This window comes from Cervus elaphus, chromosome 29, assembly GCF_910594005.1.
Source record: "Cervus elaphus chromosome 29, mCerEla1.1, whole genome shotgun sequence".
Lineage (NCBI taxonomy): Eukaryota > Metazoa > Chordata > Mammalia > Artiodactyla > Cervidae > Cervus > Cervus elaphus.
The window spans coordinates 59,689,808-59,714,052 of NC_057843.1; the positions used below are offsets into that span (position 1 = coordinate 59,689,808).

General features: G+C 45.4%; 1 protein-coding gene across 1 annotated transcript in view; it reads left to right on the plus strand.

Moving 5' to 3' along the window:
* The first annotated feature begins 15,021 nt into the window (after positions 1-15,021).
* Positions 15,022-24,245, plus strand: part of CCDC180 (coiled-coil domain containing 180) — a 60,107-nt gene continuing 50,883 nt past the window's right edge. The window contains exons 1-6 of the mRNA XM_043891473.1: positions 15,022-15,462; positions 15,756-15,845; positions 18,507-18,697; positions 21,618-21,706; positions 22,967-23,076; positions 24,106-24,234. Coding sequence (XP_043747408.1) covers positions 15,777-15,845; positions 18,507-18,697; positions 21,618-21,706; positions 22,967-23,076; positions 24,106-24,234 — 588 coding nt within the window. The 5' untranslated portion in view covers positions 15,022-15,462; positions 15,756-15,776. The remainder of the gene's footprint in view (positions 15,463-15,755; positions 15,846-18,506; positions 18,698-21,617; positions 21,707-22,966; positions 23,077-24,105; positions 24,235-24,245) is intronic.

The following is a 24,245-nucleotide window of genomic DNA, read 5'->3' on the forward strand; positions in this document are numbered from 1 at the left end:
AAACTCAACAACATATCAGTCATTGCTGTTGGTGATGTTACACTTTGTGGTGATATGGTTAATGTCTGCCTACCTCCCATTATACGCTGCTCCGCTAAGAAAGAGGCCTCAGGTCTTATTCATCATTACCAAGCACCTACTGTAACACTGTAGGATCTTGACTAAAGTAATGAGGCCATGATGAATGAATCTTGCAGCCATGAATTCAATACTGAAATCAACCCTGGCATCATGGTCAAGTGGCCCCTAAACAGAAGGCAGGAGCAGGGGGTTTGGTCCCAGCTCTGCCACTAGCATGAGTCATTTTTCCTAAACGAGAGTTCATGCTGCCCTCACCGCCAGCGCTCGTGATGTGCGCCCAGCGGGTGCTGACCAAGTACTTGCTATGTGCAGTCACCCCTCCAGGGACCCAGGACACCTAAGAAGACAAAGTCTTGCCAGCGTGTGGCCCAGGCCTGTCCTGCAGCTCTTGCTACAATTGTCTCCCAGCCTCTTCCCTGGAATGGTTTGTGAGCTCCTCAAGGGCTTGCTGCTTGGAAGAAAAGCTATGACAAACCTAGACAGCATATTAAGAAGCAGAGACCTCATTTTGCCGACAAAGGTCCATACGGTAAAAGCTATGGTTTTTCCAGTAATTGTGTATGTTTCTGAGAGTTGGACCATAAAGAAGGCTGAGTCCTGAAGAATCAGTGCTTTCAAAATGTGGTGCTGGAGAAGACTCTTGAAAGTCCTTTGGACTGCAAGGAGATCCAACCAGTCAATCCTAAAGGAAATCAACTCTGAATATTCATTGGAAGGACTGATGCTGAAGCTGAAGCTCCAATACTTTGGCCACCTGATGCAAAGAGTCGGCCCATTAGAGAAGACCCTGAAGCAGGGAAAGATTGAAGGCAGGAGGAGAAGGGGATTACGGATGATGAAATGGTTGGATGGCATCACTGACTCAGTAGACATGAGTTTCTTCAAACTCCTGGAGATAGTGAAGGTCAGGGAAGCCTGGCGTGCTGCAGTCCATAAGTCACTGAACAATAGCAGCAAGACTGGGGATCAAGCCTTTCTCATTCCTGAGGACATGTTATACTGATAAAAGATATAATCCATCAAGAAGATGGAGCAATTATAAACACATACATTTCTAATAGCAGAGCCCTCAAAGCATATGAAGAAAAGCAGATAGAATTAAAGGGAGAAATAGTTCTGCAATAATAGTAGAGATATTAGTACTCATCTTTTAATAATTAATTTTACAACCAGACAGAAATCAATAATGAAATAGAGAAATTGAACAACACTATAAACCAGTTAGATCTAACCCCCTACCCAACAAGACAAAATACGTACTCTTCTCAAGGGCATATGGAACATACTCCAGGATAAACCACATGTTAGGCCCCCAAACAAGTCTTAAGTTCAGTCGCTCAGACATGTCCAACTCTTTGCGACCCTATGGACTACAGCATGCCAGGCCTCCCTGTCCATCACCAACTCCTGGAGCTTACCCAAACTCATGTCCATTGAGTTGGTGATGCCATCCAGCCATCTCATCCTCTGTCGTCCCCTTCTCCTCCTGCCCCCAATCCCTCCCAGCATCAGGGTCTTTTCCAATGAGTCAACTCTTCGCATGAGGTGGCCAAAGTACTGGAGCTTCAGCTTCAGCATCAGTCCTTCCAATGAACACCCAGGACTGCTCTCCTTTAGGATGAACTGGTTGGATCTCCTTGCAGTCCAAGGGACTCTCAAAAGTCTTCTCCAACACCACAGTTTAAAAGCACCAATTCTTATGTGCTCAGCTTGCTTTATAGTCCAACTCTCAGATCCATACATGACTACTGTAAAAACCATTGCTTTGACTAGACAGACCTTTGTCTTAGTAAATTTTTAAAAATTAAAATCATGAAAATTGTCATTTCTGACCACAACAGAATCCAACTAGATATCAACAACAGGAGGAAACTGGGGGAAAATAACAAATATGTGGAAATTAAACAATACACCATTAAACACCCAATGGGTAAAAGTTGAAAACAAGGGATACTGAAAATATCTTGAATCAAATGAAAATGAACATGAACATACCAAAACTTATGACATGCAGAAAAAACAATGCTCATAGAAGAATTTATAGCTGTAAATGTCTACATTAAAAAGAAGAAAGATCCCAAAACAATAACCTAACTTTACACCTTGAGGACTAGGAAATGAAAAATAAACTAAGCCTGAACAAGAAGGTAATAATATGAATAAATGTAAGATCGTAGATACACAAAATAAAGAACAGGAAAACAACAGAGAAAGTGAGTCAAACCAAAAGTGGGTTCTGTGAGATCAACAAAATTGACAAATTTTAAGCTAGAATTGCTAAGAAAAAAAGAGAATAGACCAAATTATTGAAAACAGAAATGAAAGTTGGATAATACTACTAACTCTACAGGAATAAAAATGATTATAAAAGAATATTATGAATATCTGTACTCCTACAAATTGGATAACCTACATGAAATGGATAAATTCCTACAAAGACACAACAAAGTTGACTCAAGAAGTAGGATTTACTAATAGATCTATAACAAGTAAAGAGATTAAATTCTTTAAAAAACAAACACAAAATTGCAACAAAGACAAGCCCGAAACCAGATGGCTTCATGACTGAATTCTACAAAACATTTTCAAGTATGAAAACACATTCTTTTCAAACTCTCCCTAAAAAATAGAAGAGAAGGAAACGTTTCCTATCTCATTCTGTGAGGTCAGCTTAATGTTGATAGGCAAGCAGACTAAAACTTCTGAAGCAAAGAGAACTACAGACAAATATCTCTTATGAAAACAGATGTGAAAATCTTCAAGATTATAATTATATGAACGAAAGTAAAAGCGTTTCTACTTGTAGATATCATGATTTCATATGTATAAATTCTGAAGGAATAAAAAATAGAAGCAAAAAGGAACTGTAAAGCTAATAAATGAGTTCAGCAATGTTACAAGATACAGATTAGCATTCATATATCAACTGCCATTCAATACAACTATGGAAATGAAAAATTGTTATAAGTCTATAGAAATGAGCAACCTGAGGAAAATTATTCTATTTGCAAGAGCATTAAAAATAATAAAGTACTTTAAAATATATTTAATCAGGAGATACACTAGACTCATACTCTGAAAGCCACAATATATTTCTGGAAAAAAAGGTAAAGAAATTATAAATAAATGAAAAGATACCCCATATTTATGGATTAGAGGACTTATGATAAAATACATCACTCTATATATCCAATGCAGTCCTTATAAAATTGCAATAAATCTTTGTTGCACAAATGGAAAAGCTGATCCTAAAATTGATTTGGAGTTGCAACTAATAGCCAAAACAATATTGGAAAGAGTGAACAAAGTTAGAAGACACACTGCCTGATTTTTAGTTTTACTACAAAGCAGTGGTAATCAAATAACACATCATTGACATAAAGATAGACATATAGACCAGTGAAATAGACTGAGTCCAGAAATAAACCAAATATCTATGGTCATATGATTGTCAACAGATGTTGAAGTTCAACAAAGGGAACTTCGAATGCAGAAAACTGTTTTTAGCAAATGGTGTGAGGAAAATAAAATATCCACATGCAGAAGAACCAGTTTGGATCCTTACATTACATCATATACAAAACTTAATTCAAAATGGAGCAAACCTAAATTTAAGAGCTAGAACTATAAAGTTCTTAAAGGGATAAATATCACAATTTGGATTTGGTAAAGGATTCTTGGAGGACTCAAGAAAAAGAAATACAAAAAGGCAAAATGGTTGTCTGAGGAGGCCTTACAAATGGCTGAGAAAAGAAGAGAAGAAAAAGGCAAAGGAGAAAAGATATACCCACCTGAATGCAGAGTTCCAAAGAATAGCAAGGAGAGATAAGAAGGCCTTCCTCAGTGGTCAGTGCAAAGAAATAGAGGAAAACAATAGAATGGGAAAGACTAAAGATCTTTCAAGAAAATTAGAGATGCCAAGGGATCTTTTCATGCAAAGATGGGCTCAATAAAGGACAGAAATGGTATGGACCTAACAGAAGCAGAAGATATTAAGAAGAGGTGGCAAGAATACACAGAAGAACTATACAAAAAAGATCTTCATAACCCAGATAATCACGATGGCGTGATCACTCACCTAGAGCCAGATATCCTGGAATGCGAAGTCAAGTGGACCTTAGGAAACATCACTATGAACAAAGCTAGTGGATGTGATGGAATTCCAGCTCAGCTATTTCAAATACTAAAAGATGATGCTGTGAAAGTGCTGCATCAGTATGCCAGCAAATTTGGAAAACTCAACAGTGGCCACAGGACGGGTAAAGGTCGGTTTTCATTCCAATCCCAAAGAAAGGCAATGCCAAAGAATATTCAAACTACTGCACAATTGCACTCACACTAGCAAAGTAATGCTCAAAATTCTCCAAGCCAGGCTTCAACAGTACGTGAACCGTGAACTTTCAGATGTTCAAGCTGGATTTAGAAGAGGCAGAGGTACCAGAGATCAAATTGCTAACATCTGTTGGATCATAGTAAAAGCAAGAGGATTCCCAAAGAACATCTACTCTGCTTCATTGAATATGCTAAAGCTTTTGATTGTGTAGATCACAACAAACTGTGGAAAATTCTTCAAGAGATGGGAATACCAGACTACCTGACCTGCCTTCTGAGACACTTGTATGCAGGTCAAGAAGCAACAGTTAGAACCGGACATGGAACAATGGACTGGTTCAAATTGGGAAAGGAGTACGTCAAAGCAGTATATTGTCACCTTGCTTGTTTAATTTATATGCAGAGTACATCATGTGAAATGCTGGACTGGATAAAGCATAAGCTGGAATCAAGATTGCTGGGAGAAGTATTGATAACCTCAGATATGCAGATGACACCATCCTTATGGCAGAAAGCGAAGAGGAACTAAACAGCCTCTTGATGAAGGTGAAAGAGGAGAGTGAAAAAGCTGGCTTAAAATTCAGCATTCAAAAACAAAGTGATGACAACCAGTCCCATCACTTCATGGCAAATAGATGGGGAAACAATGGAAACAGTGACAGACTTTATTTTCTTGGACTCCAAAATCACTGCAGATGGTGACTGCAGCCATGAAATCAAAAGACGCTTGCTCCTTGGAAGAAAAGCTATGACCAACCTAGACAGCATATTAAAAAGCAGAGACATTACTTTATCTACAAAGGTCCGTATAGTCAAAGCTATGGTTTTTCCAGTAGTCATGTATGGATCTGAGAGTTGGACCATAAACAGTGAGTGCCAAAGAATTGATGCTTCTGAACTGTGTGGTGTTGGAGAAGACTCTTGAGAGTCCCTTGGACTTCAAGGAGATCAAACCAGTCCATCCTAAAGGAAATCAGTCCTGAATATTCACCAGAAGGACAGATGCTGAAGCTGAAGCTCCAGTACTTTGGCCACATGATGCGAAGAACTGACTCATTTGAAAAGTCCCTGATGCTGGGAGAAATTGAAGGCAGGAGGAGAAGGGGTCGACAGAGGATGAGATGGTTGGGTGGCATTACCAACTCGATGGACATGAGTTTGAGCAAGCTCCTAGAGCTGGTGATGTACAGGGAAGCCTGGTGTGCTGCAGTCCACGGGGTCACAAAGTTGGACACGACTGAGCAACTGAACTGAACTGAGTCTACATTTTCCCCAAAAGTCCACATCAAGTACCTGGAGCTGGACTGTTTGTTTATAATTTCAGTAATCATTAGCCACTTAGGCAATAAGTCCTTCTTCCAGGCAATAATATCAAAAGGCTCAAGAAACCAGAGGGCTAGTCTGATGTTTACACTAGGAAGGTGATTGGCTATTCTGACTTTTCACAAATGCTACATAACTCCAGATTAAACAGCATTTCCTACATAGTGGGTGGCTGCTTTGACTATGGACTAGGTATTACTTTTGACATATTAATATATAGTTACCATTATGCTTTTGACATAGATATTTTTCATGTTCAGACCATATCATCATTTCAATTTTTAAAACTGTTAGAAATTTTTTCTTCCAAAATAGTCATTTTGAACATTTAACAAATATTAAGAATCCTTATAACTCTATTTAGAACTAATACATTATTCTTCCTCAACCAGCACCCATGTGAAGAATAGCCAAGTAGCAACAGTAGACTGAACTAAACTGAAAGGATTCTTAGATATGACTTCCAAAGCACAAGCAAAAAAAGAAAACTAATACGTGAGTTATAAGACAATCTGTTAAGACTTAGTAAATATAATAAACTTGTGCATCAGACGACACTATCAGGAAAGTGAAAGACAACCCATGGAATGGAAGAAAATATTAGACCAGCTTAGCATCTTATATTTACAACACGTACAAAAGAATTATTACAACTTGTGATGGTCCCACATGTCAGGTTGGTGAGATTATAGTTCCTGGTTATTTAATCAAACACATCTATAATCAGCTGACTTTAGAGGATATGGACTAGTGCTAAAGAATCTGCCTGCCAACACAGGAGATGCAAGAGATGCAGCTTCCATCCCTGGGTCGGGAAGATCCCCTGAAATAGGAAATGGTACCCCACTCTGGTATTCTTGCCTGGAAAATTCTTTGGGCAGAGGAGCCTGGCAGGCTACAGTCCATAGAGCCAAAAAGAGTTAGACATGACTGAGTGACTAAAAACTCACACGCCTTTGAAAATGTAGTAGGTTTCAGTCATTCAGTTGAAACATTTAACAGGCACCCAAGGGATCCCTCCGTCCTCATTCCATCCAGGTCCTACCTATTCTCATAGATGGGTGTAAATAGCCCCTACTCCGGGAAGTTGTCCTTGATGCCAACCCCCTCCCCCCGTATGTGGAGTCAATGGGTCTCCCACTTCTGTCTCACCAAACTCTTCCAGTAAATGTAAGATGCAGAGGACAGAGCAGAGAGTATCCTGCCCAGAGGGTCTCTGATTTCCACTCTCTACCACTCCCCACCAGTGAGTGCCACAGCTGTTCACCTTATTCTTTTCACAGAGGAATATTCCTTTTCTGTAGGTTGATCTGATTTTCCTAGGAGGAAGACGGCCAATGTTCTTCAGAAAGAATCCTCTAACACCCCCAACCATCCTCCTTCATGTTGCACTACCACAAGGGACCTCGGGGGGACAGTGCACACCCACAAAACAGGACGTGGACCTGGGCGGGGCCTCAGTGCAGGAAATGGGTGGCAGACAAGGGAGCCGAAACTCCGGCAGAAAGGGACTTGGAGGAACCCAGATCTCTTTCTCCTCCATGGTACCATCTGAGGGGGAGGCTGACTCCAGCTTCAGACCAAAACCTCCTGAAGCTTTGCAGTCCAGCAGCGCTGCCGCTTTGCCAGCCAGGAAACAGGATTGGGTGTCTTATGTCCCTGATCCTGCCATTTAGACCCAAGGTTTGGCCGTCTGTTCATTTGTTCACCTGGCGCGTGAGAGTCCCCAGCAGTGCCCATCCGTGCTGCAGGCAGGGTGCCCTCCCCTGGGGTATGGAATGGAGACAGGAGGAGCAGCAGAGGCCTGACTTCCTGAGAATAGACTGGCTGGGATAGTGAAGAAAGGAACCTCCACCCACCCCGACAGCCTGGAGGAAGCTAAGTGCCAGCAGGATGGACCAGCATGAAAGCCAGAGAGTGTTGATTCCGCCAGCTCAGCATCCCTTCCTGGAATGGCCAGCTGCCACCCTTTTATCCTATTACCGGGGCCTCCTACTCCCAAACTGTCTCCTACCTGCCCACAGACCAAACACACGCCTCTTCCTGTTTATCTAGACAAGACTGGAATTTTTCAAAGGCTTTAAGTGAGAAGCTCACTGCGCCCCATCTGGTGCCCCTTCCCTGCTCGCCCCGGCCCTCCTCTCTAGACCTCCAGCCTCCACTCGGCCCTGATGAGCAGCTCCTGGCTTTGTGAGTGTCTTTGCAACCAGCTTTTGAAAATCTAGGGAACCTTTCCTCAGGGGAGGGGAAAAGAAGGAGAAATTTGTGAATAATGGGAGCGGCATGAGAGCAAATCCCTTCTATTTGAGAACTCAAATGATCCAGACTGTCCAGATGCCAGCGGGTTCCTCTGAGCTCAGAAGGCTCTGTGGGCTCAGAGGAAGCCCTTGCGTCAGTCGCCTTGGGCCTCCACTCCAGTTTCTTCTGATCAGTTTTCATTTTGGCCAGATTCAGTTTCAAATGAACATAGAGTTTGTTGCTATCAAGGAAGCACTTGAGAACCTCCGATTTGGCTCAGCCCAGTCTCTGACATTTAAGGAAACTGAGTTTTGAAGCAGGACTGGTGGCCTAAGTTCCCAGGGAGGCTTAGAGATTCCACCCAGCAGCCCCGTCCCTGTCCCCAGGGGTTGCTGCCTCCCAGGAGGTCCGGATTATTCAAAGAGAGGGCAGTGCCAGCCCTATGGGAGACTCCTCCTCCACCTGATGCTCCTAGGGAGAGAGGCCTGCACCTGGAAACTTTTCGCCAGGATTTCTTTAGATGGTGAGTGGAGGTGCTCTGCCCAGAAGGAAGGACGTCATGCACTGAGAAATTCCTGAGGTTCGGCACTCCTGGGGAAGGGCAGAGGGTGAGCTATCAGGTGGGGAGCTGTAGCCCGGCTTGCCCTCACTGAGCCTTACTGAGCACTCTGCTCACTGAACCCGCAGCTCCGCTCGGGATGTGTGTTCTTTGCCATCCTCCCCCCCCCCCCACCACCACATGACACCTCTGAGTACCCCAAGTCTCTGGAGCAGCACAGGCACCCCAAAGCACTTGGGGGGAGGGAGTCTATGCAGTGCTGGATCTGGTGAGTCTGGAAAGTCTGGAGAGGAGGTATCACTTTTGTATTTCTCCCTCAACTTTAAAATGAATTGTCACACTTTAAAATTTCATAATTTTGTGCTATTATTTATGACTGAGCTGAAGTATTTACCCAAGAGTGGAATTTTTGGGTCAGTGAGTATGTATAAGTTCATTTTTAGGAAATACTACCAAAGAGTTTTTGAAAGTGGTTGTAGGAGTTCACACACCCAGCAGTGTATGAGTGTTCTAATTGCTCGGATCTTCACCAACACTTGGTATCGTCAGCATTTTCCAGTTATTCTGGTATAGGTGTAGTGGTGTTTCACTGTGGTTTTTATTTGCATTTTCCTGATGAGTAATGATGTTGTGCACCTTTTCATGTCCTTTTTAGCCAGTTGGTTATCTTTTTGTAAAATACCTAGTCAAATCTTTTGCCCATTTTTTTTTTCAGGTGTGTTGTCTCTTTCATCTCATTCATGGAAGTCAGTTACATATCCTTTATGAGGCTTTTTCCATATGACACATGTTTATTTTCATTCTGTTCTTGCTTTCTTACTCTTGAGGGTGTTTTTGATGAAGTGAAGTTCTTAATTTTGATAAGGTCAAGTTTATTAATTTTTGTCTTTATGCTCCAAGGTCATGAAAATATTCTATGATATCTACTGCAAATGCTATTATTTTTAATATTCCCCATTTAGATTTAAAATCCACCTGGAATTGATTTTTGTCTATGGTGTGAAGTGGAAGTCAAGACTAATTTCTTTCCCATATGAATAACCAGTGGCCCTGGGCTGTTTACTAAAACTGTCTTCTCCCCATTGCTTTGCTGGTCACTTTGGTGTTTATGACATAAATGTTCACATGTGTGGGTCTGGACTGGACTCTGTCTCTCCTAGTGTTTTTCCTTGTACTTCTATGGCATTTTGCCCTGTTGACTGTAGCTTTATACAAAGGCTTAATATCCGGTTGTGTAAGCCATCCAAGTTTATTCTTGAGATTGTCTTGACTGTTCTTGGTAATTGGCATTTTTATGGAAAATTTGAAATTGAATAGTCAGTGTCCACCAGATATCTGGACAAACATGGGCTTCCCTGATAGCTCAACTTGTAAAGAATCCACCTGCAATGGAGGAGACCCCAGTTCAATTCCTGGGTCGGGATATGGAGAAGGGATATGCTACCCACTCCAGTATTCATGTGCTTCCCTTGTGGCTCAGCTGGTAAAGAATCCGCCTGCAATGCAAGAGACCTGGGTTCGATCCCTGGGTTGGGAAGATCCCCTGGAGAAGGGAAAGACTACCCACTCCAGTATTCTGGCCTGGAGAATTCCATGGACTGTACAGTCCATGGGGTGGCAAAGAGTTGGACACGACTGAGCGACTTTCACTTTCACTGGATATCTGCTTAGATACTTTATTGTGATTATATAAATCTATGGGTCAATTTTTGGGAGAAGTAACATCTTAACAATACATAGCAAAACAAACGAACAAAAACACACAAAAAAACCCCAAACCAACCATCATAATAAAAAGGAAGAAATTATAAACTGAATATTTGCAATTCATATTAAAAAGGGGCTCACATGCCGAATATGCAAACAACTGCTAGAAACTGATAAGAAAAAGAACACACACACAGTAGAAAACCTGGCAAAAGACATGAACCCAGAGTTCACACAAAAAGAAATAAAAATAGCCTTAAATATACGAAAATATGAATAGAAATAGAATAGAAATGCCTACATATGTTCACCATGCAAAAGAATGTTCAGAACAGCATTATTTGGTAATTCTCTAAACTGGAATGTGCACCAATAATAGAAAGAATAAATATTATGCAATGGGTTCTATTTTTTTGTAATGGAATGCTATACAGAAATAAAAGTGAACTACAGCCACATTAAAAAAGATATTTGAAATTTAGAAATACAATGAAAGTAGTCCAACATAAAAGTCCAACATTCTATATGATTCCACTGAAGTTCAAAAACAAGCAAAACTAATTCAGGAGTTAGAATATCTGCTACCCTTGGGGAGGAAAGGGCAGTGACTTGGGATGGGTACATGTGGGGGGCTCCTGGAGAGCTGGTAATGTTCTATTTCGTGTGGTACTGGTTACCAGGTGTGTTTCCCCCTGGATAATTTACTAAGCTATACACATTATTTCCATAATTTTCAGTATGTGTGCTATGATTCAACACACAAATCCTATCAATTGGATCCAGAACTTGTTTTCTGGCAAGTCCCAAAGTCAGATGGCGTAGTGTTTGGTTCAAGACTCTGAATTACGTGGTCTAGATTCATATCCTGGATTTAACCATTTTCTATCTTGGAGATCTTGGCCAAGTTACCAACTCTCTGAGCTTCAGTTTCTTCATCTGTAATATGGGCTAATTGTGGTAGCCCTCTCATAGTTATTGAGACTATTAAACCCTCTCAATAAATATTAGCTCTTGAGTGGTCCTTCTTGGTCTTCTTTCTGTGGACTATGGAGAAGATGGATGAAGGCCTATGGAAGAGAAAGGAAAAGGATGATGTTCGAGTCAAGAGACATTTTCAAATGGGGGAAGATATGATGTTAAGGTGCAGGAAAAAGAGTCCAAAGCCTTGGCTTCACGCCTTCCATTCCCTGTCTCACCTCCTATGCCTCTCTAACACAGGAGGTAGACTCACCGGGTGATCTCTAACTGGTTATTCTTTCCAATTACAACACTTTTGAGTTAGAGAGGTAATACAAATGCCATCCAAAAGCCAAACACAAATTTTCATGTTTGCTCCAAACCCAAATCAAAGGCCCAGAAACTTGGGAAGTAAGGAAGGCAAATTCTCAGCAATGATAATATGGGTTATTTTTATTTTCTCCATTCATTTTTTTTTTCTATTTTAAACAATGTGTGTTGCTTACTCTGAACAAAACATCATACCTGATATATCCATGCCTATGTATTTATATCTATACATTAAAAAATTTTAAAAACCTACATTATAGATATGCCAGAAAGCATTTGGGCAGGGAAAACATGGCTTCTGATGTACAAGCCAGTAGGACCTCCTCGACAAAACAGAGATCTTGCTAACTGTAAATAATTCCTGAACATTTCCAATTGTTTTACTGTGTTTTTCATCCATAACCTCAGGTAAACATACTTTCTCTGTTTCCAGCTAAAATTAGTCCAATCATTTATTATAATATTTCACCTTGTTAGTAAAATCTGGGACCAAAGAAGGGGAATAAAAGGGCTTTCTACTCACTGTTTCTTAACTGGCAGACAGAATGACCACTTGTTTAAGGAAGTTGTCATAGGGAGCATTTATGAGCAATTGGGACAGGGATCCCTCTGAGAGCAGTCGGGAACCCCAAGTCTGTAGGAAACCTGCACTGCGTTCAGCGTCCACCACAAGTACCTTCTGCCCTGGCAGTGCAGAACTCTGGGTGCTTGTGTGGGAAAGAGCCACCTCTGGGAGTCAGACCAGGACACTCCGGTGTTCATGCACTTACCAGGAAGCACTCAGTACGTCTGAATTATGTGCAGGACACTGTGCTGAGGGCAATCAAAGCTGGATGAAAGATAGGAGGCCATGCCTTCCTCACAGGAAACACCTTCCAACAGGATGCCCTTAACTCCTGCATTTGACAACAACCAATGCACAAGCAATCAATGCAGAGAAATAGAGGAAAACAATAGAATGGGAAAGACTAGAGATCTCTTCAAGAAAGTTAGAGATACCAAGGGAACATTTCATGCAAAGATGGGCACAAGAAAGGACAGAAATGGTATGGACCTAACAGAAGCAGAAGATATTAAGAAGAGGTGGCAAGAATACACAGAAGAACTATACAAAAAAGATCTTCAGGACCCAGATAATCATGATGGTGTGATCACCAACCTAGAGCCAGACATTCTGGAATGAGAAGTCAAGTGGGCCTTAGGAAATATCACTACGAACAAAGCTAGTGGATGTGATGGAATTCCAGCTCAGCTATTTCAAATACTAAAAGATGATGCTGTGAAAGTGCTGCATCAGTATGCCAGCAAATTTGGAAAACTCAGCAGTGGCCACAGGACTGGAAAAGGTCAGTTTTCATTCCAATCCCAAAGAAAGGCAATGCCAAAGAATGCTCAAACTACCGCACAATTGCACTCATCGTACACACTAGTAAAGTAATGCTCAAAATTCTCCAAGCCAGGCTTCAACAGTATGTGAACCATGAACTTCCAGATGTTCAAGCTGGATTTAGAAAAGGCAAAGAAACCAGAGATCAGAGATTACCAACATCTGTTGGATCATCGAAAAAGCAAGAGAGTTCCAGAAAAATATCTATTTCTGCTTTATTGACTATGCTGAAGCCTTTGATTGTGTGGACCACCACAAACTATGGAAAATTCTGAAAGAGATGGGAATACCAGACAACCTGACCTGCTTCTTGAGAAATCTGTATGCAGGTCAGGAAGCAACAGTTAGAACTGGACATGGAACAACAGACTGGTTCCAAATAGGGAGAGGAGTACGTCAAGGCTCTATATTGTCACCCTGCTTATTTAACTTATATGCAGAGCACATCATGAGAAGTGCTGAGGTGGATGAAGCACAAGCTGGAATCAAGATTGCTGGGAGAAATATCAATAACCTCAGATATGCAGATGACACCACTCTTATGGCAGAAAGTGAAGAAGAACTAAAGAGTCTCTTGATGAAAGTGAAAGAGAGTGAAAATGTTGGCTTAAAACTCAACATTCAGAAAACTAAGATCATGGCATCTGGCACCATCACTTCATGGCAAGCAGATGGGGAAACGGTGGAAACAGTGGCTGACTTTATTTTCTTGGGCTCCAAAACCGCTGCAGATGGTGAATGCAGCTATGAAATAAAAAGACGCTTGCTCCTTGGAAGAAAAGTTATGACCAACCTAGACAGCATATTAAAAAGCAGAGACATTACTTTGCCAACAAAGGTCTGTCTAGTCAAAGCTATGGTTTTTCCGGTAGTCATGTATGGATGTGAGAGTTGGACTGTGAAGAAAGTTGAGCGCCGAATAATTGATGATTTTGAACTGTAGTGTTGGAGAAGACTCTTGAGAGTCCCTTGGACAGCAAGGAGATCCAACCAGTCCATCCTAAAGGAAATTGGTCCCGAATATTCATTGGAAGGACGATGCTGAAGCTGAAACTCCAATACTTTGGCCAACTTATGCAAAGAACTAACTCATTTGAAAAGACCCTGATGATGGGAAAAATTAAAGGCAGGACAAGGGGATGACAGAGGATGAGATGGTTGGATGGCCTCACCTACTCCCTGGACATGAGTTTGGGTAAACTCTGGGCGTTGGTGATGGACAGGAAGGCTTGGCATGCTGCAGTCCACGGGGTTGCAAAGAGTCAGACATGACTGAGTGACTGAACTGAATTGAATGTACAAGCATGTTCAGAGGAGAGTGGGTGAGGTGAAGAAAGGGAGAGGAGGTCAGATTGAGTGGATGGGATCTTGTCACTGGTAGTGGCTGGAAGTATGTGGGGGTTTGGAGTGTGTAGAGACAGAGGGATCCCAGCAGAGGAGCAGGGTGAGGAAGGGCGGGTGAGGAAGGGCGAAGGAAGGGTGAGGAGTTTGCTGAAGTAGGAGACTCAGGGTGGGAGCCAGATGCGGGGGCCTCCGTGGTCATCTGGGGACTGTGGCTGGGTTTGGTGGGGGCTGCGGTGAGGGCCTTTTGAGCGGGAGAGAGAATAGGTGAAAGAGCTGTATTTAAGGAGAGTTACGTGGCATGGTGAGTTGGGTAAATGGAACTCAGGGTCTTATAAATTAGCCTTTTCATTAGAATTCCATTCAACCCTGAGGCCTGGATTCTAAGCCCTTATGAGAAAGAGATGGTCTCTTTTAGAGATGCTTTCCAGTTCTTACTTGTAGCCAAGCACCACTCTATGCTACTTCCCAGCAGAGATTGGTTTTAACCAAGACAAAGAAGATAAGGCGGTTTTTCTCGACCACAGCGGCTCAGAGCTGCATCTCCTATTAGTTTTCGGAATATTCAGTGGGCTGCTCTGGATGCTCCGGCCAGCCCTGAGATATCCCTCCGCCAGAGAAAATGGCCAGGAGTTTCACTACTCCGCGTGGGGGCTCCGGTCCCCAAGGGCAGCCAAGCCCCCTCCCCGGAAAGGAAGTGAGGGCGGGGCCAGCGGAGCTCCCGCCCCTCTGTGTTGCCTCGGAGACCAAGTGTGTTTTCGTCGCAGTTGAGGTAGGACGCGGCCCGGCTGGCTGGAGTGCTACTTTCTGCCGGTGTGGCCGCAGCCGGGCGCCTGAACACAGGGCCTCGCTGCAGGCGGGGCTGAGAGGGCCTGTCCTGAGACCGCCGCCCTCCGCGGGGGGCTTGGGGCAGGCGTGAGAGGAGGGGGCTGCGCTTCCCAGCACTCAGTAGGTGCGGAGGTGGCGTAGGCGGCCTCGGACAGCTCCCTCCTACCCAAGTGTCCGTTTTGGGGAGGGGGGTGCGGCGGCGGAGGTCCTCGAACGGCTTCCAGCGCCAGTCAGGAGTTCAAGGCCAGGCTGAAATCTGCGTTGACTCTTCCCCGAAGAGTTTGAAAGAGTGAAGTACAAAACAGTAACCGTCATTCTTTGCCCTCAGCGTCAATCTCGAATTTGCGCCGGGCGCGTGGCTGGGAGCCCAGCCTTCTCGGTGAGTTCCAGTTAGGTTCGTGCCTGAGGGCTGCTTCCTTTTTGCTTCTTCGCACCGCTCCCCCCGCCCCCACCTCCGATTCTTCTTTTAAAGGATCAACCCTGAGGCCTGAGAGGGGCTCTGGTGCTTTCTGCTAGAGCTGGGGCGCCTCGGCCCCGGTGGACTCGCCCAGCCCGTCTGTCTGTCTGGAGACACTTGTCCTCCAGGGAGGACTTTTCCTTGGAGGCGGGCGGAGAGGCTTCTCGGTATCCGCCTGGTCTGAGACCAACCCGCAGACGACGGCTTCCCTGCAGGGGGTCCCGCTCGAGGCCAAGATGTCTTCCGTGGGGAAGGTGACCCAGATTCCCAGCGGGAAGGTCTACCAGCAGATCTTCGAGGCTGAGGTAGGCCTGTCCTTCTAGTCCCCGTTTCCCTGGCCCCCTGCTTCCCTCAGCTTCCCGGGAACTTCCCTCCCTCAGAAGACTTCCTTGCCTGGGAACCTAATGAAATAAGGGCTTTGAAATTGTGTTGATGAAAAATAATTATTGTTTCCTAAAATGTAGGAATACAAAATTAGAATGTCTATTCCTGAAAATTGTGAAATCTATTTTAAAATTTAATTTAAATTCCTCAGAAATAGCCAAAATTAACCATTGGGTGTCCTGGATCTTTTTTCTATGCATGAAAGCATCTCTAATTTTTCTGTTTAAAAAGTGAGTGTGAAAAAAGACAACCTCTTTAACAAGTGGTGCTGGGAAAACTGGTCAAACACTTGTAAAAGAATGAAACTAGAACACTTTCTAACACCATACACAAAAATAAACTCAAAATGGATTAAAGATCTAAATGTAAGACCAGAAACTATAAAACTCCTAGAGGAGAACATAAGCAAAACACTCTCTGACATAAATCACAGCAAGATCCTCTATGACCCACCTCCCAGAATATTGGAAATAAAAGCAAAAATAAACAAATGGGACCTAATGAAACTTAAAAGCTTTTGCACTACAAAGGAAACTATAAGTAAGGTGAAAAGACAGCCCTCAGATTGTGAGAAAATAATAGCAAATGAAGAAACAGACAAAGGATTAATCTCAAAAATATACAAGCAACTCCTGAAGCTCAATTCCAGAAAAATAAATGACCCAATCAAAAAATGGGCCAAAGAACTAAACAGACAGTTCTCCAAAGAAGACATACAGATGGCTAACAAACACATGAAAAGATGCTCAACATCACTCATTATTAGAGAAATGCAAATCAAAACCACAATGAGGTACCATTACACGCCAGTCAGGATGGCTGCTATCCAGAAGTCTACAAGCAATAAATGCTGGAGAGGGTGTGGAGAAAAGGGAACCCTCTTACACTGTTGGTGGGAATGCAAACTAGTACAGCCACTATGGAAAACAGTATGGAGATTTCTTTAAAAACTGGAAATAGAACTGCCATATGACCCAGCAATCCCACTTCTGGGCATACACACCGAGGAAACCAGATCTGAAAGAGACACGTGCACCCCAATGTTCATCGCAGCACTGTTTATAATAGCCAGGACATGGAAGCAACCTAGATGCCCATCAGCAGATGAATGGATAAGGAAGCTGTGGTACATATACACCATGGAATATTACTCAGCCATTAAAAAGAATTCATTTGAATCAGTTCTAATGAGATGGATGAAACTGGAGCCCATTATACAGAGTGAAGTAAGCCAGAAAGATAAAGAACATTACAGCATACTAACACATGTATATGGAATTTAGAAAGATGGTAACGACAACCCTATATGCTAAACAGAAAAAGAGACACAGAAGTACAGAACAGACTTTTGAACTCTGTGGGAGAAGGTGAGGATGGGATGTTTCGAAAGAACAGCATGTATATTATCTATAGTGAAACAGATCACCAGCCCAGGTGGGATGCATGAGACAAGTGCTCCGGCCTGGTGCACTGGGAAGACCCAGAGGGATCGGGTGGAGAGGGAGGTGGGAGGGGGGATCGGGATGGGGAATACGTGTAACTCTATGGCTGATTCATATCAATGTATGACAAAACCCACTGAAATGTTGTGAAGTGATTAGCCTCCAACTAATAAAATAAATAAATAAGTAAAAAGAAGAAGAAGAATATATTTTTTTTAAAAAGTGAGTGTGATTCTACAGCAGTGCCTTAAAACCTCCTTTTTCCCTGTTTACAGTATCTCAGCTTTCTGTGTCAGTGCAAATTCAGGTACTTCACAATGTTTAGTGGCTGCCTGGTTTTTTATATAGGACTTCCTGTAATTTATTAAAGTAATGCCCTCTTGGTAATTATATAAGTTGTTGGCATTGCCTTGTCATCTATAAAAAACTGCACGGATGACATCTTAAACACATACTCAAACCCTTCTTTTGAAGTTCTGTACTGCTTATTTAAAGGGGATTTTTATTCCTACTTTGAGTCCTAAGTAATGCTCTTTGTGGAGGGCTTGGAAATTATAATAGTGTAAAGAGACCGTAGAAATTGCTCACATGATCCTGCTCCCTGGAAGCAACCATTCTTAACCTTTGGCATATTTTCTCCTTGTTGTTTCTCCATGCGTTTAAAATTTTGAAATCATAATGTATAATTTTCATCATAATTTTCTTTTATGCTCTTAATTACTAGGTTTTGTTGTATATCATATCATAAGTATTTCCTCATGCCATAAAAAATCCTTTGTAAGTCTCGTTTTTAATAAATTCCTAACATTCCATTGAACGGAGATACTGGGTTTACTTAACCAATCCCCTCTTGTTGGACAGTTCCATTTTTCCAATTCTTTGTGATTATAAAAAATGATGGGATGCACATCTTGGTTCTCATTAAAATTTCTTAAAAGATGACCTCCCAGAAGTGTCTGAATGACCAATTTGGGGAGTAGAGAGCCCTCCTTCATGGGGTATGCCCTGGGGTTGAGGGCCTCCCTCAAACTGCCTTCTTGCTGGCAGGCTCACACTTGACCTTCTAAGGTGCACAGGCAGCCTGGGTGCTCGGGAGTCTACAGTTCCAGCTCCCTTCACCTGGTTCTTCCATGGATTCAGGTGCAGCTGGTCCGCTCCCTGGCATCCTCTAGGAAGCGAGCTGTGGAGCGTTCCATGATCCCAAAGGATGGCAAGAAGCCCTTGATGAAGAAGGTGGATGTTCGTGAAGGCGAGATGGTGTCTCCTCGGCAACAGAAGTGGATGCGCAGCCTACCCAATGACTGGACCACAGAAAACCCTGTTCTCTACAGGTGGGTCCTGCTTTCCAGGCCACAGCCCCACACACCAGGCGTGGTTAGGATTTTCAGAAATGCAAGAAGAGCTCCCACAAGATGAGTACTGGATGGGAATGAAGTCCCAGGTACCTCCTCTGAGAGACGGAAATAATAATGATGTCTACTTTGCAGGACTGTTTGCTTCTCCTTCCCTCCCTCCTTTGACAGGCAGCAGGTATGCAGATCCCAACCTCCTGGAACTTGAATTCGACAGTAAATAAATAAGCAGGTCTCCCCAAAGATGGAAAGGTTCTGACACTGAGGACAGGGTGGTGGGGACAGGAGTCAGGAGACCTCCACTGAGGCCAGAGGATGGGAGCAGGGAAGTACAGGGCGAGGCTCGGAGGCAGTACCACTTTGATCTTCTCCAGAAGACCGGAGACATCAGCGGGCCTGGGGAGGGGAGTGGGAGATGAGGCCAGGAGAGGCTTGCCGGCCACAGGCAGTATTTCGAAATTCACTGGAGTGACTAGAGTGAGCAGTGATTTGCATTTTTGTTTTTTGTTTTTTTAATGGGTACAGGGTTTCTTTTATTATTTTTTAATTAATTTATTTTCATTGGAAAAGAATTACTTTACAATACTGTGATGGTTTTTTCCGTACATCAACATGAATCGGCCACAGGTTTACCTGTGTCCCCCCCATCCTGAACCTCCCTCCCACCTCCCTTTCCCTCCCCACCCTTTCCCTCAGGGTTTTTTTTTTTTTTTTTTAAGACTTTCAAGCAGTGGTGTGCAGAATGTGGGGGGCTGCAAGGAGGGGCAGAGAGGCCAGGGAGGAGGCCACGGTAGTCCATGTCAGCTCTGTCGGGCTGTGTCAGCAGGGCACTTTGGGTTTATTTTGGAGGCAGAACCCAGGGGACCAGGTGACGGATTGGGTGGGAGGAGAGGGCTCCTGAGAGTCCTAGGTCTCTGGCCTGAGTCCTTGGATGGACAGCCATTCCCTGAGATGGGAGCCAGTGGGGTAGGAGCAGGGAGCTGAACTTGAGATTCCCGAACGTGCCATTTCAGCTCCCTGGGCTCACACTCCTCAAGTAGGAGGAAAGGAAAAGGAGGGGTTGCATTTTCCTCGGGGGGTGGGGGGCACTTTGGAGAATGTAGCAGGAGCTGGGCTGCCCCTAGGTTCTTTCATCTCTGCACCAACCATAAACGCTTCTCAGGTGTGGGACGCTGGGACAGGGAGTCAGTCCAGCTCTATCTGCCTTTGTGTCCCCTTTAACCTTGTTGGAGCAGGGACTGACCCCCTGCTGGGTGAAGGTCTCTCCCCTGCCCTGCCCTTCGAGTCTCCCCAGGCAAAGTTCCCCTACAGCTCCTGAGACTCAGCACCCTGAACTGTTGGGCAGACCCATTAGCCGCCCAGGCACAGGCAGGAGGTCAGCACTCTCCAGCTCATGTCCCTGACGCTCAATGCAAGGATCCAGAGGCACAGACAGCTGGGATCTGACCATGATCCCCCCATCTCCCAGGGGGACAGTCTCGCAGCCTGACTGTAACTCTGGATCCTTTAAAGGACAGGCTCCTCTCCGCTGACCTGTTTTCTATTAGTCCCAGGGTCTCCTGAAGTCCCCCTTTCCCCTGAGTTTAGGCTTGAACCACCCATCATCCCCATAAGTGGATATGACATCAGTTAGGAGCTCTTGGCACCCACAGGACAGTATTTGGGGAAAGGCACTGCTCATGGAGGGCGCTGGCATTGTGCCGGCTTCCTGGTGCAGACTAGGTCCACTCTGCTATGGATGTGAATCCAGAGCACAACTCCCTGCCCAAGAAGAGAGATGTGTTTATAACCAACCGGGCCCTGCTACCCTCAAAGCAACTGAGGTCACTAACTCAGCATCAGCACTTCTCTGAGGGCCTTGTCCCCTTCTTGAAAATTCAGCTAGCTAAACCAGTCAACTTGTGCATTCATTCACCCAGGACAGGACATCTGGGTAAGTGGAAGAGGAACTCGGGGTACGGGTAGGTCACCACTAGCATAAACCAAGTCCCCAGGTTCTGGGGGCAAGTGACCGAGAAGCCAGAGCTGTAAGCAGCTCCCATAGTCGGGGTACCCCGGCTCCAGTGCAGCTGCCTTAATCCAGGGGCATTTGGTTGACAAAGTTGAGAGATTCGCCTCTGGAGGGTCAGCCTGGGCCCCATCAGCTACCGCCTTGCAGTCTCCCTTGGCAGTAGGTGTCCATGAGGACTACATCAGACAGTGTCTGGAAAGTGCTCCATGTGTCGGGGCCCCCAGGCACAGCAGGTGTTGCTGAGAACTGCGTTTCTGGGCACTTGTCCTGTGGACTGCACATTCCAGGATTTTCATTCCAAAGCTGAGTTGTGCTCACCCAGCCTGTGCTCACCCAGCTCCTCCCTGCTGAGACAGTTTGTCCTGGGGTCCCAGCTTCCTCCTCCCTCACCCAAACTCTGTGGACCATGGACCTGGGCATCACAGGCAGGGATCTGGGCGTCCCAGGGCCAGTTTGTCCAGGGACTTCCCTCCCACATCCCCCACCCTGGACAATGGGGTCACCCCAGGTGCCTCATCTGATGGGTTGCTGAGGAAGCAGATGAGGGCCTGCTGAACACTGAGCCTCGGTCCGGCCTTCCCAGGCTGGCCGAGCCCCCAGTGGCCCCCAGTTTCCACGTGCGGAAGACGGCTCATGCTCACCACCCACACTTGGTGTGTGGCCAGGATGGAGCAGGCCCCTCTTCTCATCTGAGGACTGTGCGGTGTCTTCTGGCCGCAGATACCCTGGCAGTGTCTGTTGGGGGTGCGTCTTCAGGGCATTCTGGAATTGGGTGGCCCCAGGCCATTGCCAATTCCCAGGGTCTCTGCGGACACTGAGAGCTACCCTGGGGGGCAGGGGTGGTGAGGCGCCTGTGGGGGTTAGTATTTCCCTCTGCTTATGCCTCAGGGAAAAGGAAATAGCCAAAAAGGAAAAAGCTCAAGAGAGTGAGAACACCATCGCCGCCAGAGAAGTCCGGGGCCTCACGGATACCATTGGTGAGCCTGTGTTCAGCTGTGAGGGCAGGCGTGGCCTGGGCCAGACAGTGCTCCGTGGGGAGCTCCTGGAAAGTCTAATGTGGAGGCACCTGCAGGGCCCACTGTTCCTTGCTCAGCCTCATAGGACGCCATCCGCCTGGACCCTCTCCCCTGGATCTTTCTCCCCACCTCCTGCCCTCAGCCTTGTCCCCTGAACTTCCTCCCCTCAGCCTTGTCCTCTGGGTCTTTCCCCTGAACCCTTGTCCCCCTTTCCCCTGGGCCTTCTCCTCATGCAGGGAGCTGGGGGAGGAAGGGGGCCGCCTGCAGTCAGCACTGACTGATGAGACCGGTTGGTGAAGGGTGTACTGTAGCTTGATCTTCTGTGCTTTCACGGAAGGATCTTTCAGCTGACATTGCCTTCCTTCATACCTTCACACGCACATTGTGCTTCCCGGGTGGCTTAGATGGTAAAGCGTCTGCCTGCAACGCAGGAGACCCGGGTTTGATCCCTGGGTCAGGAAGATCCCCTGGAGAAGGAAATGGCAATACACTCCAGTACTCTTGCCTGGAAAATTCCATGGACGGAGGAGCCTAGTGGGCTACAGTCCATGGGGTTGCAGAGAGTCAGACACGACTGAGTGACTTCACTTTATTTCCTTCTTTCTTTTCCTTCACACCACATTACCCTAGTTTGACTTTATCCTGATATGGAAGCTGTTTCTCCTTGTGATTAAAAAAGTAGTACTCGCTCAATGTAGAAAAACAAAGGAAAGAGATAAAGCAGAAAGTGAAAAGTCCACCTCCACAGTAGCACGCATTCTCTTCCCAAGAGTGCCCACTACCCAAGAGACCACATAGTGTCCAGGGTCCCACATGTATTCAGGGGACAGCAGGGCAGAGGATAATGGAACCTACCTCTTGGCTTCATCCCTAGAAGTAATTGACTTAGAACAATAACTAGCTGGTAAGTGCTGGGAAGTGTCAGTAATTCTTATCTGTGTCTGTATTTTCTTCTATAAAACTTTTAATTAAAACCTAGATGGCCTTATTCTGTACATACCATTTGGAACATTTTTCCAGCATTCAGTTGTATATGCAAGTTGTATATGTAACTCCCTATAGCACTTAAGGATCACCTTCTTTTTCCTTAAGACTCTGATGAGACTCTGGGGGTGGGCATCTCCTGAACCCAGGCACCTGCTGTCTTGCTGTCTTCCCCTGGGTGCTCTGACCTCACCTGGAAGCTCTGAGGGCAGCCTCGTCACCTCTGTTGTTCTCTAGTTCCTGAGAGGATCAGCACCACCACCTTTCAAAAGCAAGGAGATAACAAGAGGAGGGCCTACGAGAGTGCCCTGGCGAGCTTTAAGGAGGAGATCGCTCGGATCGGGATGGTGAGAATTCTCCCTCTCACCCCCCTTCTGTTCCTGGGCCATTCCGACGGGAGGGTGGGCTCCGTACAGCACCCGTGCCCCTCCCCCCTGGCCCTCAGTGGCTCGCCGCGGTGTAGACGGAGTGGTGTAGACGGAGTGGTGTGGACAGGATTGCCGGAGTCACGTGTGGATGGCTCATGGCAAGTGCTGATGGTGAGGGCAGCCCTGTATGTCAGGTACTGTCACAACCCCCGTTTTACCGGTGAGGCCCAGAAAGTCCTGCCTGATTGGGCACATAAGGGCCAAGTGGGAGTTGGACTCTGGGTCTGATGCTTAAGCCAAGTCTTTGATCACCCTGCTCGATCCTGCTAACAAGGGGCCAAACGTCCTGCCCTTAGGCACTACCCTTACTTGGCTCCCTGTTCCTTTCCGGAGACCTTGTCTGTAACCAGACTGACCCCTTGAATATTCCCTAAAGAGAGCTTTTTTGCCCTTCCGGGTCCATATCTCTAGGCCCTGAATCACACTCTGCACTTTCTGTGTGAATTCCCTGGATCCTGGGAGACGGCTGTAGACCCAAAGCCCCAGGAACGCACTCTTGCAGCCAGCTCCTCACTTTTCTAATACGTCCCAACCGGACATGCGCTCTGCTCTCCATGAGCTCTGCGCCTATGGTCACACCACCTAACTGAGCCTCAGCTTCCTCATCTGAAGTACTCTTGGAATTATTTCCTTGGCCACTTCTTTAATGAATACTTGTGGAGCTCCACCCATGGGCCGGGCATAAGGTCAGCCCCTCCTTCACAGGCTGTGACGAGGACCATGTGAGTCTGAGGACGAGGGCTCCCACACGCTGTGTGTCCCAAAGGGTGCTGCCCTCGTGCCGTGGCTGTGCACAATGAGTAAACCTTAACTCTTTAGGTCGAGTTACGAGTCACTGTTTTTGAGAGGGGGCCACAGCTGGCGCTTCCCTACCACAGGGTTAGGGAGGAGTCCTTCCTGTCCCAGGGGTGTTGATACCATCGCCCTCGCCCTCCTGGCCTGTTTTAGGAAATGGAACCTCTCATCTTGGAACCAGGAGCACTTCTTTTAAAAAAGCTGGCTGAGTCTGAAGAGGATGTCGACAATCTCTTCAGAAAGGTGGAAAACGACAGCAACCTCGAAGACTACACCATCCAAGTAGGCGTCCC